Raw genomic sequence first — 14284 nt, 5'->3', positions numbered from 1 at the left:
TTGGTGAGCTAGGCTTCTCACCAAATGGAAGTACATAGTTGATTTCTAAAAGACAGCTTCCCCTCAAAGATGTCGGAGAATGTCAGCTGTCAGGTGGATGGGGAAAGTCTATGATGAGGATGGGACAGAACTGGCTCTGGTCCTTCATTTTGCTGTACTTGTAGATTCTGGAGCCATCACATCTAACAGAAGGGAATTTATTCTTTAAATTAAAATGCCACTATTTCATTATGAAAACTTGTACAGAACTTTTTGAATGCATTATACATATATTTCTTTTTCTCTTTTTTGCTAAGGCTGCAGATATTCATGCACGGTACATAGAACTACTTACAAGATCTGGAGATTATTACCGATTCTTAAGTGAGATGCTGAAGAGTTTGGAAGATCTCAAGGTAATTTATTTCCATGGAGCATAAAAAAAAGAAAGAAAAAATAGCATAGAACCTTATTTTTACCTCTAAATTAGAACACATTTTGGAATCTCACTGGTCAGATTTTATTTCCTGTGTAACATTTGTGAATCTGGGATCTGGATTGTGCTCTACTATGACTACTTCGAGTGAACTTAAGAAATATTTGCAAAACCACAGCCACTTTACTTTGTAAAAACCCAGTGATTTCATTTAGTGCTTAGTTTAGGAATTTGCTTTATTTCAATTTAATTATTTAATTTATTCCTTTTTGATACTAGAATTGATTTTCTTTGAAAGCTTACTTTATACCGTTGAATAAAAGGTACATCATATATGAAATCATAAGCTTTTTTTTTTTTTTTTTTTGAGTCAAGATCTTACTATGCAGCCTAGGCTGAACTCAAACTCACAATCCTCCTGTCTCAGTCTCTAGAGTGTTGGATTACAGGCTGTACTACCATGTTCAACTTATCATAACTAATTTTACAAATGAGACTAAATCTCAAAGTTGACATTTCATTCCTTAAGATCATATGAGTGGCTGATGGAGGAATTATGACAAGCGTGGAAAGTCCTTGAATTTTTGTCTGATAGTTTTTTTTTCTTTGTGTGTATGTGTGTGTGTGTGTGTGTGTGTGTGTGTGTGTGTGTGTGTGTGTGTGTGTAACTAGGAAAATGTACATGAGTCTGAAGAGGTAAAGTGCTGTTTTGTTTTGTTTTTTCCTTATGAGGTCCTTTTTTGTTTTTAAACACAATTTCTGATTTCATGTCCACAGCTGAAAAACACCAAGATCGAAGTTTTGGAAGAGGAGCTCAGACTGGCCCGAGATGCCAACTCTGAAAACTGCAATAAGAATAAATTCCTGGATCAGAACCTGCAGAAATACCAGGCAGAGTGTTCCCAGTTCAAAGCGAAGCTTGTGAGCCTGGAGGAGCTGAAGAGACAAGCTGAGCTGGATGGAAAGTCAGCCAAGCAAAATCTAGACAAGTGCTACAGCCAAATCAAAGAACTCAATGAGAAAATCACGCGGCTGACCTATGAGATCGAAGATGAAAAGCGAAGGAGAAAGACCGTGGAAGACAGATTTGACCAACAAAAGAACGACTATGATCAGTTGCAGAAAGCGAGGCAGTGTGAAAAGGAGAACCTTGGCTGGCAGAAGCTGGAGTCAGAGAAAGCCATCAAGGAGAAGGAGTTCGAGATAGAGAGGTTGAGGGTTCTGCTCCAGGAGGAGGGCGCGCGGAAGAGAGAATATGAGAATGAGCTGGCAAAGGTAAGAAACCACTATAATGAGGAGATGAGTAATTTAAGGAACAAATATGAAACAGAAATTAATATTACGAAGACCACCATCAAGGAGATATCCATGCAGAAAGAGGATGATTCCAAAAATCTCAGGAACCAGCTGGACAGACTCTCTAGGGAGAACCGAGACCTGAAGGATGAGATTGTCAGGCTCAACGACAGCATCTTGCAGGCCACTGAGCAGCGAAGGCGGGCTGAGGAAAATGCCCTTCAGCAGAAAGCCTGTGGCTCCGAGATCATGCAAAAGAAACAACACTTGGAGATTGAACTGAAGCAGGTCATCCAGCAGCGCTCGGAGGACAACGCCAGGCACAAGCAGTCCCTGGAGGAGGCTGCCAAGACAATTCAGGACAAAAATAAGGAGATTGAAAGACTCAAAGCTGAATTTCAGGATGAGGCCAAGCGCCGCTGGGAATATGAGAATGAACTGAGTAAGGTAAGGCACAGTTACGATGAGGAGATCATTAGCTTAAAAAACCAGTTTGAGACTGAGATCAACATCACCAAGACCACCATCCATCAGCTCACCATGCAGAAGGAAGAGGATACAAGTGGCTACCGAGCTCAGATAGACAATCTGACCAGAGAAAACAGGAGCTTGTCCGAGGAGATAAAGAGGCTGAAGAACACACTAGCCCAGACCACTGAGAATCTCAGGAGAGTCGAAGAAAATGTCCAGCAGCAAAAGGCCACTGGCTCAGAGGTGTCCCAGAGGAAGCAGCAGTTGGAGATCGAGCTGCGACAGGTCACTCAGATGCGGACGGAAGAGAGCATGCGCTACAAGCAATCCCTCGATGATGCTGCCAAGACCATCCAAGATAAAAACAAGGAGATCGAGAGGCTAAAACAACTGGTAGAAAAAGAAAGCAACGAGCGGAAGTGTCTGGAGGATGAAAATTCAAAGTTGCAGAGAGTCCAGTATGATCTGCAGAAAGCCAACAACAGTGCAACCGAGACCATAAGCAAACTGAAGGTTCAGGAGCAGGAACTAACGCGCCTGAGAATCGACTATGAAAGGGTCTCCCAGGAGAGGACAGTGAAGGATCAGGACATCGTGAGGTTCCAGAGCTCCCTGAAAGATCTGCAGCTTCAGAAGCAGAAGGTGGAAGAGGAGCTAAGTCGGCTGAAGAGGACAGCCTCCGATGACTCTTCCAAGAGGAAGAAGTTGGAGGAGGAGCTGGAGGGCATGCGGAGGTCTCTGAAAGAACAAGCCATCAAAATCACCAGCCTGACCCAGCAGCTGGAGCAGGCATCCATTGTGAAGAAAAGGAGCGAGGATGACCTCAGGCAGCAGAGGGATGTGCTGGATGGCCACCTGAGGGAGAAGCAGAGGACTCAGGAGGAACTGCGGAGGCTCTCCTTGGAGGTGGAGGCCCTCAGAAGGCAGCTGGTGCAGGAACAAGAAAATGCCAAGCAGGCTCACTTGAGGAATGAGCATTTCCAGAAGGCCATAGAAGATAAAAGCAGAAGCCTCAATGAAAGCAAAATTGAGATCGAAAGGCTGCAGTCTCTCACAGAGAACCTGACCAAGGAGCACTTGATGTTGGAGGAAGAACTGCGTAACTTGAGGCTGGAATATGATGACCTGCGAAGGGGCCGAAGTGAGGCGGACAGTGATAAAAACGCAACCATCTCCGAGCTAAGGAGCCAGCTGACCATCAGCAACAACCGAACCCTGGAACTGCAGGGCCTGATTAATGATTTACAGAGAGAGAGGGAAAATTTGAGACAGGAAATTGAGAAATTCCAAAAGCAGGCTTTAGAGGTATTCACAAATATTTGATCACAGCTTCACTGTTTCTCAAATAACTGACTCCGCATCTAATCTGTTCTCCTGCTGCTTCTGGAAAGTCTACTTTTCATTTTTACTGCTCACTTAACACTTGTCAAATCTATAGTACAGCCTTAAAATAATTCCGATGCCTTTTGCCCCTCTGTCCTATCGCCACACTGAATGCCAGTCTGTATGGAGTCTGAGCTTGGGCCCTACTTTTAAAAACTTTAGCATGAGAAAAACATCTAAGACCACTTCCTGTGAATGTTTGGCTCTCTTTTCTAGAAGGTAGCTCTTGGCTGGAGCTGCTGCTGATGGTGGAGCAGGTGCTTAGCATGCACAAGGCCCTGAGTTCAATTCCCGACATCAAAAACTTAGCATAAACAAAAGAGAAGGTGGTTCTTATTTAATGAACTGGACATACGTCTTTAACTCAAGTTTTCCTCAGTGAAATCCATTAATTAAGCATTTCTCTATGCAATTTTTAAATTACCCTTTCCACCTTGCTTAGATGACTTTTCTGCATGCATTCCTGTTGTCTTCTGAACATGAACCTAATGTTTATTTTTGTTTCCCGTTTATTCATTAACAAGCCCTAATTTTAAAATAACTTCTTTTTAACTTCTAATATTTTTGAACTCTATAGACAATATTTGTGTGGGGCTGGGTGGGGTGTGTGCATGCATCTATATGTTTGTATTGCCTTATTAAACATTCTAGTACAGATGTGCCAGATATGACATAGGTAGAGCTGGATGCTAACTTAGAAGGAAATTCCAACCCATTCCCCAACCCCCATTTCATTACTGTTAAAAACAACATAGGTCTACAACTTCTAGTTCCTTCTATGGAAAAAAAAGAATACAAAACAGTAAGTATGAAGCCGTTTGTCAAAGTAGCACTGTATACTTTCAGAATTTTTCCAGAAATACGTGAGATAACAAGGTAATAGTATATCCAGGGAAAACAGAAAGAAAAAAACTAGTGTACAGTTAAAATACACATGTAGGAAAGGAGGTTAATTACGATGGTCATGCGATAGATTCTAAACATTATTTTTTCCTATTTTATTTTCTTTTTAAATTCTAGGCATCTAATAGGATTCAGGAATCAAAGAGTCAGTGCACACAAGTGGTTCAGGAGAGAGAGAGCCTGCTGGTGAAGATCAAAGTCCTGGAGCAGGACAAGGCCAGGCTGCAGAGGCTGGAGGACGAGCTGAACCGTGCGAAAGCAACTCTGGAGGCAGAAAGCCGGGTGAAGCAGCGCTTGGAGTGTGAGAAACAGCAGATCCAGGATGACCTGAACCAGTGGAAAACTCAGTACTCCCGCAAGGAGGAGGCCATCAGGAAGATAGAGTCAGAAAGAGAGAAGAGTGAGAGAGAGAAGAACAGTCTGAGGAGTGAGATTGAGAGACTCCAAGCAGAAATCAAGAGGATTGAAGAGCGGTGCAGAAGAAAGCTAGAGGATTCCACCAGGGAGACACAGTCCCAGCTGGAAACTGAACGCAGCCGGCTTCAGAGGGAGATTGACAAACTTAGGCAGCGCCCGTATGGGTCCCATCGGGAGACTCAGACCGAGTATGAGTGGACTGTTGATTCCTCTAAGTTAGTGTTTGATGGGCTGAGGAAGAAGGTGACGGCAATGCAGCTCTATGAGTGCCAGCTGATTGACAAGGCAACCCTGGACAAGCTGTTGAAGGGGAAGAAGTCAGTGGAAGAGGTCGCTTCTGAAATCCAGCCTTTCTTGCGGGGTGCAGGGGCTATCGCTGGTGCTTCTGTGTCACCTAAGGAAAAGTACTCCTTGGTAGAGGCTAAGAGGAAGAAATTCATCACCCCAGAATCCACAGTCATGCTTCTGGAGGCCCAGGCAGCCACAGGTGGTATCATTGACCCCCATCGGAATGAGAAGCTCACAGTTGACAATGCTATAGCTCGGGACCTCATCGACTTCGATGACCGCCAGCAGATCTACACGGCAGAGAAAGCAATCACTGGGTTTGATGACCCGTTTTCAGGCAAGACGGTATCTGTTTCAGAAGCCATCAAGAAGAATTTGATTGACAGAGAAACTGGAATGCGTCTGCTGGAAGCCCAGCTGGCTTCAGGAGGGGTAGTAGACCCTGTCAACAGTGTCTTTTTGCCAAAAGACATTGCCTTAGCCCGTGGGCTGATTGATAGAGATTTGTATCGGTCCTTGAATGATCCCCGAGATAGTCAGAAGAACTTTGTGGATCCAATCACCAAAAAGAAGGTCAGCTACATGCAGCTGAGGGAGCGGTGCAGAATTGAACCCCACACTGGTCTGCTATTGCTGTCGGTACAGAAGAGAAGCATGTCCTTCCAAGGAATCAGACAACCTGTGACGGTCACTGAGCTGGTTGATTCTGGTATATTGAGACCATCCACTGTAAATGAACTGGAATCGGGTCAGATTTCTTACGATGAGGTTGGTGAGAGAATTAAGGACTTTCTTCAGGGTTCCAGTTGCATAGCAGGCATATATAATGAGACCACTAAACAAAAGCTTGGCATTTATGAGGCCATGAAAATTGGCTTAGTTCGACCAGGTACTGCCCTGGAGCTGCTGGAAGCCCAAGCAGCTACTGGTTTTATAGTGGATCCTGTTAGCAACTTGAGGTTACCTGTGGAGGAAGCCTACAAGAGAGGTCTGGTGGGCATCGAGTTCAAAGAGAAGCTCCTGTCTGCAGAAAGAGCTGTCACTGGTTACAATGATCCTGAAACCGGAAACATCATCTCTTTGTTCCAAGCGATGAATAAGGAACTCATTGAAAAGGGCCATGGCATTCGCTTACTGGAGGCGCAGATTGCAACTGGTGGGATCATTGACCCAAAGGAGAGCCATCGTTTACCAGTTGACATGGCCTATAAGAGAGGCTACTTTAATGAAGAGCTTAGTGAGATTCTCTCAGATCCAAGTGATGATACCAAAGGATTTTTTGATCCAAACACCGAAGAAAATCTTACCTATCTGCAACTAAAAGAAAGATGCATCAAAGATGAAGAAACAGGGCTGTGTCTTCTGCCTCTGAAAGAAAAGAAGAAACAGGTGCAGACTTCACAAAAGAACACCCTCAGGAAGCGAAGAGTGGTCATAGTTGACCCAGAAACCAACAAAGAGATGTCTGTTCAGGAGGCCTACAAGAAGGGTCTCATTGATTATGAAACCTTCAAAGAACTGTGTGAACAGGAATGTGAGTGGGAAGAAATAACCATCACTGGGTCAGATGGGTCCACCAGGGTGGTCCTGGTGGACAGGAAGACAGGCAGTCAGTATGACATTCAAGATGCCATTGACAAAGGTCTCATTGACAGGAAGTTCTTTGATCAGTACCGATCTGGCAGCCTTAGCCTCACTCAGTTTGCTGACATGATCTGTCTGAAAAACGGTGTTGGCAATGGCACTAGCATGACTGGTGGTATCAACGATGATGTTTTTAGCAGCTCCCGACATGAGTCAGTAAGTAAGATTTCCACCATATCCAGTGTCAGAAATTTAACCATTAGGAGCAGCTCTTTGTCTGATCCCCTGGAGGAGTCAAGCCCCATTGCAGCCATCTTCGACACAGAAAACCTGGAGAAAATCTCTATTACAGAAGGTATAGAGAGGGGCATTGTGGATAGCATCACTGGTCAGAGGCTTCTGGAAGCTCAGGCTTGCACAGGTGGCATCATCCATCCTACTACTGGTCAGAAGCTGTCACTGCAAGATGCGGTCTCCCAGGGTCTCATTGATCAAGACATGGCCACCAGGCTGAAGCCTGCCCAGAAAGCCTTCATGGGCTTTGAAGGTGTGAAAGGAAAGAAAAAGATGTCGGCAGCAGAGGCAGTGAAAGAAAAATGGCTCCCGTATGAGGCAGGCCAGCGCTTCCTGGAGTTCCAGTTCCTCACAGGAGGCCTTGTTGACCCCGAAGTGCATGGGAGGATAAGTACGGAAGAAGCCATCAGGAAAGGCTTCATCGATGGCCGTGCAGCTCAGAGGCTACAAGACATCAGCAGCTATGCAAAAATCCTCACCTGCCCCAAAACCAAATTAAAAATCTCCTACAAGGATGCCATGAATCGTTCCATGGTGGAAGATATCACCGGGCTGCGCCTTCTGGAAGCTGCCTCTGTGTCCTCCAAGGGCTTGCCTAGTCCTTATAACATGTCCGCTCCAGGCTCCCGCTCCGGTTCACGTTCTGGATCTCGCTCGGGCTCCCGCTCTGGTTCCCGCAGTGGGTCTCGGAGAGGAAGCTTTGATGCTACAGGGAATTCTTCCTATTCCTATTCTTACTCATTTAGCAGCAGCTCGATTGGTCATTAGTAGGCAGTTAGAAGTGGGAACTATACCTTAGAGTCATTTATATGAATTTCTACTTTATTTTAAATAACAAGGAAAGAAAACCTGGTGCTTGCAGTATAACAGTAGAACTTTCTATATTAAAATAAGATAGCTGTAGTCAAAATCCAATAGTGAAGGCTCTCTGGCTTTGTAACTCTCAGCTCATCTTAACTCATGTAATACACTTCGATATATGTACATGAAGTGATAATCACCTGTAAGGATAGCACAAATTGAATTTAGAATTATTTCTTTTCCTCTGTGTTTTGGTTTTTGATCTTCCTGAATGTGTTTTTTTGGGGGGGGGGGGCTACAATGCCAATTTCTATTTTTCTATTCTTGGAGACAGAAATTAAGCTGATCTCTGGGGTTTTAGCCATCATCCTATTTCTCTTTTAAATATTTCCATTTTCTATATTAGGAGAAAATTACCCTCCTCCCTACCCCAAGCATTCTGGCCTGTGTTTCCCTTAGTTTAAGAACATAGATTGTATTACCCATATACTCTTTAATGCACTTGTTTGGTTTGGTATTGATTTGACTATGCCCACAATAGCAGTATTCTTTGCTTTTCTTTAGTCAAAGTTTTCTGTTTATTTGGCTTGTCATTTTCTATGTACTTTAAAAAGGTGTTTCTATGAAGTTTGCTGTTCTGGCAATAAAGTTTTAAACTTTGGAAGTTCTTGTGTTTTGATTTAATGATGTTTATATATAAAAGGGCTTTTAACATCTGATTTTTATATCTCATAAAATAGGTCTAAAATCATTTGTTTACAAACTAAACAAGAAAAACTATCAAAATACTAGTTTTGAATTATTTTTAGAAGGTGGTCTTTTAAAATTAGTTCTTTAATTTAGCTCCTTAGAAAGAGCTTGTGGAAACTGATTATTTGAGAAGATCAAAGCCATGTTCTGGTTTATTCTGGATAGTAAGTTCCAAGTAGTAGAACGTGACCATCATAGTATGGGGGAAAAATCATGAGATGGCTGAAATTCCTTTTTGGATAGCCTCAAAAAGTAAGTAATATTGCATTTTGCCCCCTCCTCCCAAAGGAAAGAATTGTTCCTAAATCTATGGAATGGTTCCTGAAGAGTTCTTGACTGATGAAAAACAATGAAATATGAGCTTATTCTAGTGATTGAACGCCAAATGAATGGAATTCAGAGATTTGACATTGAATTGACTTGACTCAGAACCTACCATGTTAGTCACTTTTCCCATTGCTGTAACAAGCAGCTGAAAAAGTCTGAAGGGAAGAATTATTTATTCTGCCTTGTGGTTTCAGCCCATAGTCCTTGGCTCAACTGCTTCTGGGTGCATAGTGAGGCACCCATCATAGTAACAGGGGGCATATGGTAGAGGACATTCATTCATCTCATGATGGACAAGAAGGGGAAGAGAGGGATATACCCTTCTATTCTTCAGGTTGTCATTAAACTCTGAGATAAGATGGGATTGTTGGGCTGGCAAGGTGGTTCCACGGATGAAAGTGCTAGCCATGAAAGCCCAAGGACCTGAGTTCCACCTTGGAACCCATAAAAAGGTGGAAGGAGAGAACCAAGTCAACAAAAGTATCCTCTGACCTCATACATGTGCCATGGCCTGTATGCATTCTCCCTCCAATCAACACACACACACACACACACACACACACACACACACACAAAATATCTGTCTTAGAGCACATGCTTTATTTGCTTTATTTGGGCTGAGTTTTCGCCTGTTTCACCTATACAGAGCATTCACAGAAAAAAGAAATCTATCTAACTTTTGATAACAGTCATAGTGGCATATTCAAAATTGATATCGTATTTTCCCTACTATTATAATAAAGAAAAATAAGAGAAGTGACAGGTTCAATGGGAAAGGAAGCTGAGAAAAACTACCCTTCAGAATGAGCCTTTCTTTTTCTTTTTTCTTTTTGAGATAGGGTCTCCCTGAAGCCCCATTTGGCCTGGAGCTCACTATGTAGACCAGGCTGACCTTGAACTCACAGAGATCCACCTGCCTGGGATTAAAGGCGAGCACCACCATACCCAGCCCAGAATGAGTTTTATTAGGAGAGAAAAACTCATGATCACTGGGGGGCCATATTGCGGGGGGGGGAGAGGAAGAGAGAGAGGAAGAGAGAGAGAGAGAGAGAGAGAGAGAGAGAGAGAGAGAGATTTCTGATTTTGTAGTTTTGGAGAGTTGGCAGGAAGTTCCACACAACATTATTTAAACTGACATAGCCTACATGTCAAAGAGACAGGTACTAGGTAGAACCACAAAGTTATCTTGCAGCTATGAAGACTGCAACCTCCATCTGTAGACTTTAACCTCCAGAAAATCAATAGAAAAAATATTACAAAAGGTATAGAGTGGGGCATTACGGGTAGCATCACCAGTCAGAGGCTTCTGGAAATTCAGGCCTTGGCTGGTAGCATCATCCACCTTAGCACTGGTCTGAAGCTGTCACAGCAAAATGCAGTTTCCCAGGGTTTCATTGACCATGACATGGCCACCAGCTTGAAACCTGACCAGAAAGCCTTCATAGGCTTTGAAGGTGTGAGGGGTCAGTCCACTGAAGGGGGTGTAGCCTGATAACTGGCAGAGAAAGAAAGGGAGAAAGAGGGAGAGAGGCAGCTAGAGGGTCTGTGATATAACGCCTGCCACTTGGTTAGCTATGTAAATATAAATAGAAGTAAGGAGAGGGGAGATGGGCATGAAGTCCACCCCTAGCTAAGGAGTTACTGGTATTTGATAGTTACTGGGAGAGGAAGAGTCAGTTTTCCTTAAAAGTGTGACTCCTGGTAGGTTGACCACAGTCCACTTTCCACACACAAGAGTCTTTGGGCAGGGCCTAGAGAGATAACTCAGTGGTTAAGAGCACTGACTGCTCTTGCAGAGGACCTGGGTTCAATTCCCAGCACCCAGATGGGAGCTAACAACCATTTCTAACTCCAGTTCCAGGTGATCCAACTACCTCTTCTGACCTCCACAGGCACTGCACAACATGGGTGTACCTACCTACATGCAAACAATATACTCATACAAATAAAATAAAAATAATATATATATATATATATATTTTTTTTTTAAAAGAGTCTTAGCTGGGTATGGTGGCACATGCCTTTAATTACAGCACTCAGAGAGGCAGAGGCAGATGGATCTCTGTGAGTTCAAAGCCAGCCTGGTCTACATAGTGAGTTCCAGGCCAGTTAGGGCTACAGGGAACCCTGTCTTCAAAAAGACTAAAAAAAAAAGTCTTTGGGGCAACACAAATTGAATTCCATGAGTAAAATCACACACACACACACACACACACACACACACACACACACACACACAGTTGGGTGGGGGTAATATGATCAAAATACATTACATGAAACTTTCAAAGTACTTTTTAAAGAATGATACTGTGGAGGCTGGAGAGATGGCTCAGCGTTTAAGAGCACTGACTGCTCTTGAAAAGGACCTGGGTTCAATTCCCAGCACCCACGTGGTGGCTAAAAACCATTCTTAACTGCAGTTTCAGGGTATCTGACACTGTCTTCTAACCTCTGTGGGCATTGCACGACATGGAGCACTTACACACATGCAGGCAATACACTCATATACATAAAGTAAAAATAATAAGTAAAATATTTAAAAAAGAATGATACAATGGGTGGAGTGTGGGTAATGATGTCTAGCTCATCCCTACTCCCATCTGCTGGAAGCTGCTGGCCTTTCTGTTCTTAATGATACCATTTTCCCCTCAAAAACACTCATTTCTTATTTAGTGAATGGATTTACTATTTTTTTTTAAGTTAAAAGATGAGAGCTATGCTATTTGTCCTTGGAAATAATTGATCAAAAAGTTTCATAGTTCTTTTATCAGAGAACTACATAAAGTGCAAAGGAAAGCACAGATCTGATAATGAGGCATGATAATATAAACATGAAAGAGCTATGCTTGGTGGTGCACATCTTTGATCCCAGCACTTGGAGGGAGAGGAGGTGGATCTCTATGAGACTGAGGCCAGCCTGGTCTTCACAGGGAGTTCCAGGCCAGCTAGGGCTACAGGGAGACCTTGTCTCAAAAAAGACAAAAAATAAACAGATAAATAAGTAGATAAATACTCAAGAGATTAGATTTGGGGATCAAAACAGTTTGAGAGAGAGTAAAAGCTGGCTCAAAAAGAGGGAGATACAAAGCCAACTTGGACAGTCAGAGCAAAGCATTCAAGCACTAATCGATATATCGATATCTCCAAGACAAAGAGGAGGACTTAATGTGATTTCTGCTGATCAAATTTAAGATAATTTGGATCTTGGGAATTATCACAATAATGAGCCCTATAACACTAGATCTAAAGACCTAAATCCGTTTAAGCACCTTGAGTCTATGGTGAAATAAACAGCAAAATGGAGATGTGCGCAGAATTCAGAATGCTGTGATGGTAAGTGTTAACTGTCAAGTTGACAAGATCTAGAATCACCTGGGAGATGGGACTCTGAGCATGCCTGTGAGGGATTCTCTTTTTCTTTCTCTTTTAAATGTAACTCTTATGAACAAGCAGTATGTATCTTTATTAGCAACAATTTTTTTTTCCTAAGACAAGCATGCCTCCATCACTTATAAGCCCTCTATTGCCACATCCACCCGCTGACACACCCACTGAATTGACTGCTTGACTCAGTCACATGGTGAGGACTAGGATGGCTTATAAACCTGCTTTTGATAATTCTATTATAAACAAAATTTGGTGGCTTTCTTTTTGTTTTTGAGACAGGGTCTCCCTGTAACCCCAGTTGGCCTGGAACTCACTGTATAAACCAGGCTGTCCTCAGTCTCATAGAGATTCTACCTGTGCCTCGCAAGTGCTGGGATTAAAGGTATGTGCTTACCATGCCCAGCTCATATTTAATTTTTTATTAAATTAAATTTACCTATATCAAATTCCATTTTAGAAAATTACTGTATAATTGCCAATCTAGGCTTAACCAAACTGTAAACTGACGTTAAATTAAAGTTCAGGAAATAATAAGATACACTGGGTAGGGTAAAAGCGTTTCCACAGGTATATTAATTTAAAAAAATTAAAAACCAAAATCCCAGACCAAAACACAAACATGTACTGAGGCTGATCCTGTTGAAGTCTATTGTGGGTAGTGATATTTTCTTTTAATTGGGAAAGAATAGTATTTAATAAAGTTTATTGATTTTATACCTTTTAAAAAGCTCGAATTGGATAGTCATGTTCAGGTCACATTATATGAAACACTAAAAGAAACAAGGGAGGAAACTCATTTCTACAGAAATGCTTAGGGGGCTGGAGACATGACTCAGTGGTTAAGAGCACTGGCTGCTCTTGCAGAAGACCTGGGATCAATTCCCAGCACCCACATAGTTGCTAACAACCATCCGTAACTCCAGTTCCAGGGAATCCAACACCCTCTTCTGACCTCATTAGGCATTGCACGACACAAGTGCACTTACATATATTGCAGGCAATACACTTGTCCTAGTTTATTTCTGCATTGCTGTGACAAAACACTGACCACTACCAACTTGAGGAGGAAAGGCTTTATTCAGCTTATATCTCCTGGGTCACAGTTCATCAGGGAACCCAAGGTAGGAACTCAGGGCAGGAACCTGGAGGCAGGAGCTGGAGCACAGGCCATGGAGGAACTCTGCTTACTGGCTTGTTCCCCTGGCCCCTGCTTAGCCTCCTTTCTTAGGTAGCACAGGCCCACCTGCCCAGGGATGGCACCACCCACAGTGGGCTGGGGCCCCCATATCACCCAACAATCAAGAAGATGCCCATGGACATGGCCACAGGCCAGTACAATGAAGGCAAATTCCCAATTGAGGCTCCCTCAACCCAGGTGTGTCAAGTTGGCACTAAAGCTATCCAGCACTAATACGCATAAAATAAAAATGATAAATAAAATATTTTTTAAAAATCAGAGGCAAGTGGATCTCTGCAAGATTGAGGCCACCCTGGTTCACATCATGACAGGTGGGCTGTGACTATGGGGACCCTGTCAAAAAAAACAATCAACAAAAAAGCCAAAAAAACCCTTAAAAGTTTGCTTTATCATTGTGAAATTATTAAATCACATTAAATAAAAAAATTCTTGCAATGTTATAAGGGAATAAATTTGTAAAACATTCAAAACAACATGTGTGTATATTTAAGGCTATACGCAGCATTATATTATGTACAATATATACCATATATTAACAGCATTCTAAATGTACACAAGAACTTTACAAACCGTTAAACAGCCAACGAGCAAGCATCTCGTGGCACAGAATATAATACAGTGTGGCCAGTGACTGCTGAGCAGCCCTGGGAATACAATAGTCACTCTGGGCTGACTCTGTTCTTTCCAGAATGAGCACATCAGGGCTAAGAAGTCGACTGCTCAGGCAGAAATTCTGTTTCTCAAGCACTCCAATAGTGGAGGGAGGTGGC

General features: G+C 42.8%; 1 protein-coding gene across 3 annotated transcripts in view; it reads left to right on the top strand.

Moving 5' to 3' along the window:
* Nucleotides 1-8516, top strand: part of Dsp (desmoplakin) — a 54753-nt gene extending 46237 nt beyond the window's left edge. For 2 of the 3 annotated variants that reach the window (XM_017797771.2, XM_029562851.1), the window contains exons 22-24: nucleotides 297-395; nucleotides 1193-3487; nucleotides 4586-8516. In XM_017797771.2, coding sequence (XP_017653260.2) covers nucleotides 297-395; nucleotides 1193-3487; nucleotides 4586-7819 — 5628 coding nt within the window. In that variant the 3' untranslated portion in view covers nucleotides 7820-8516. The remainder of the gene's footprint in view (nucleotides 1-296; nucleotides 396-1192; nucleotides 3488-4585) is intronic. The other variant, XM_017797772.2, reaches the window with a different exon arrangement.
* The last annotated feature ends 5768 nt before the right edge of the window (nucleotides 8517-14284 follow it).

This window comes from Nannospalax galili, unplaced genomic scaffold, assembly GCF_000622305.1.
Source record: "Nannospalax galili isolate Female #2095 unplaced genomic scaffold, S.galili_v1.0 scaffold72, whole genome shotgun sequence".
Lineage (NCBI taxonomy): Eukaryota > Metazoa > Chordata > Mammalia > Rodentia > Spalacidae > Nannospalax > Nannospalax galili.
Note: the sequence above shows the minus strand (reverse complement) of the source record. Positions and strands in the feature narration are given on the sequence as shown.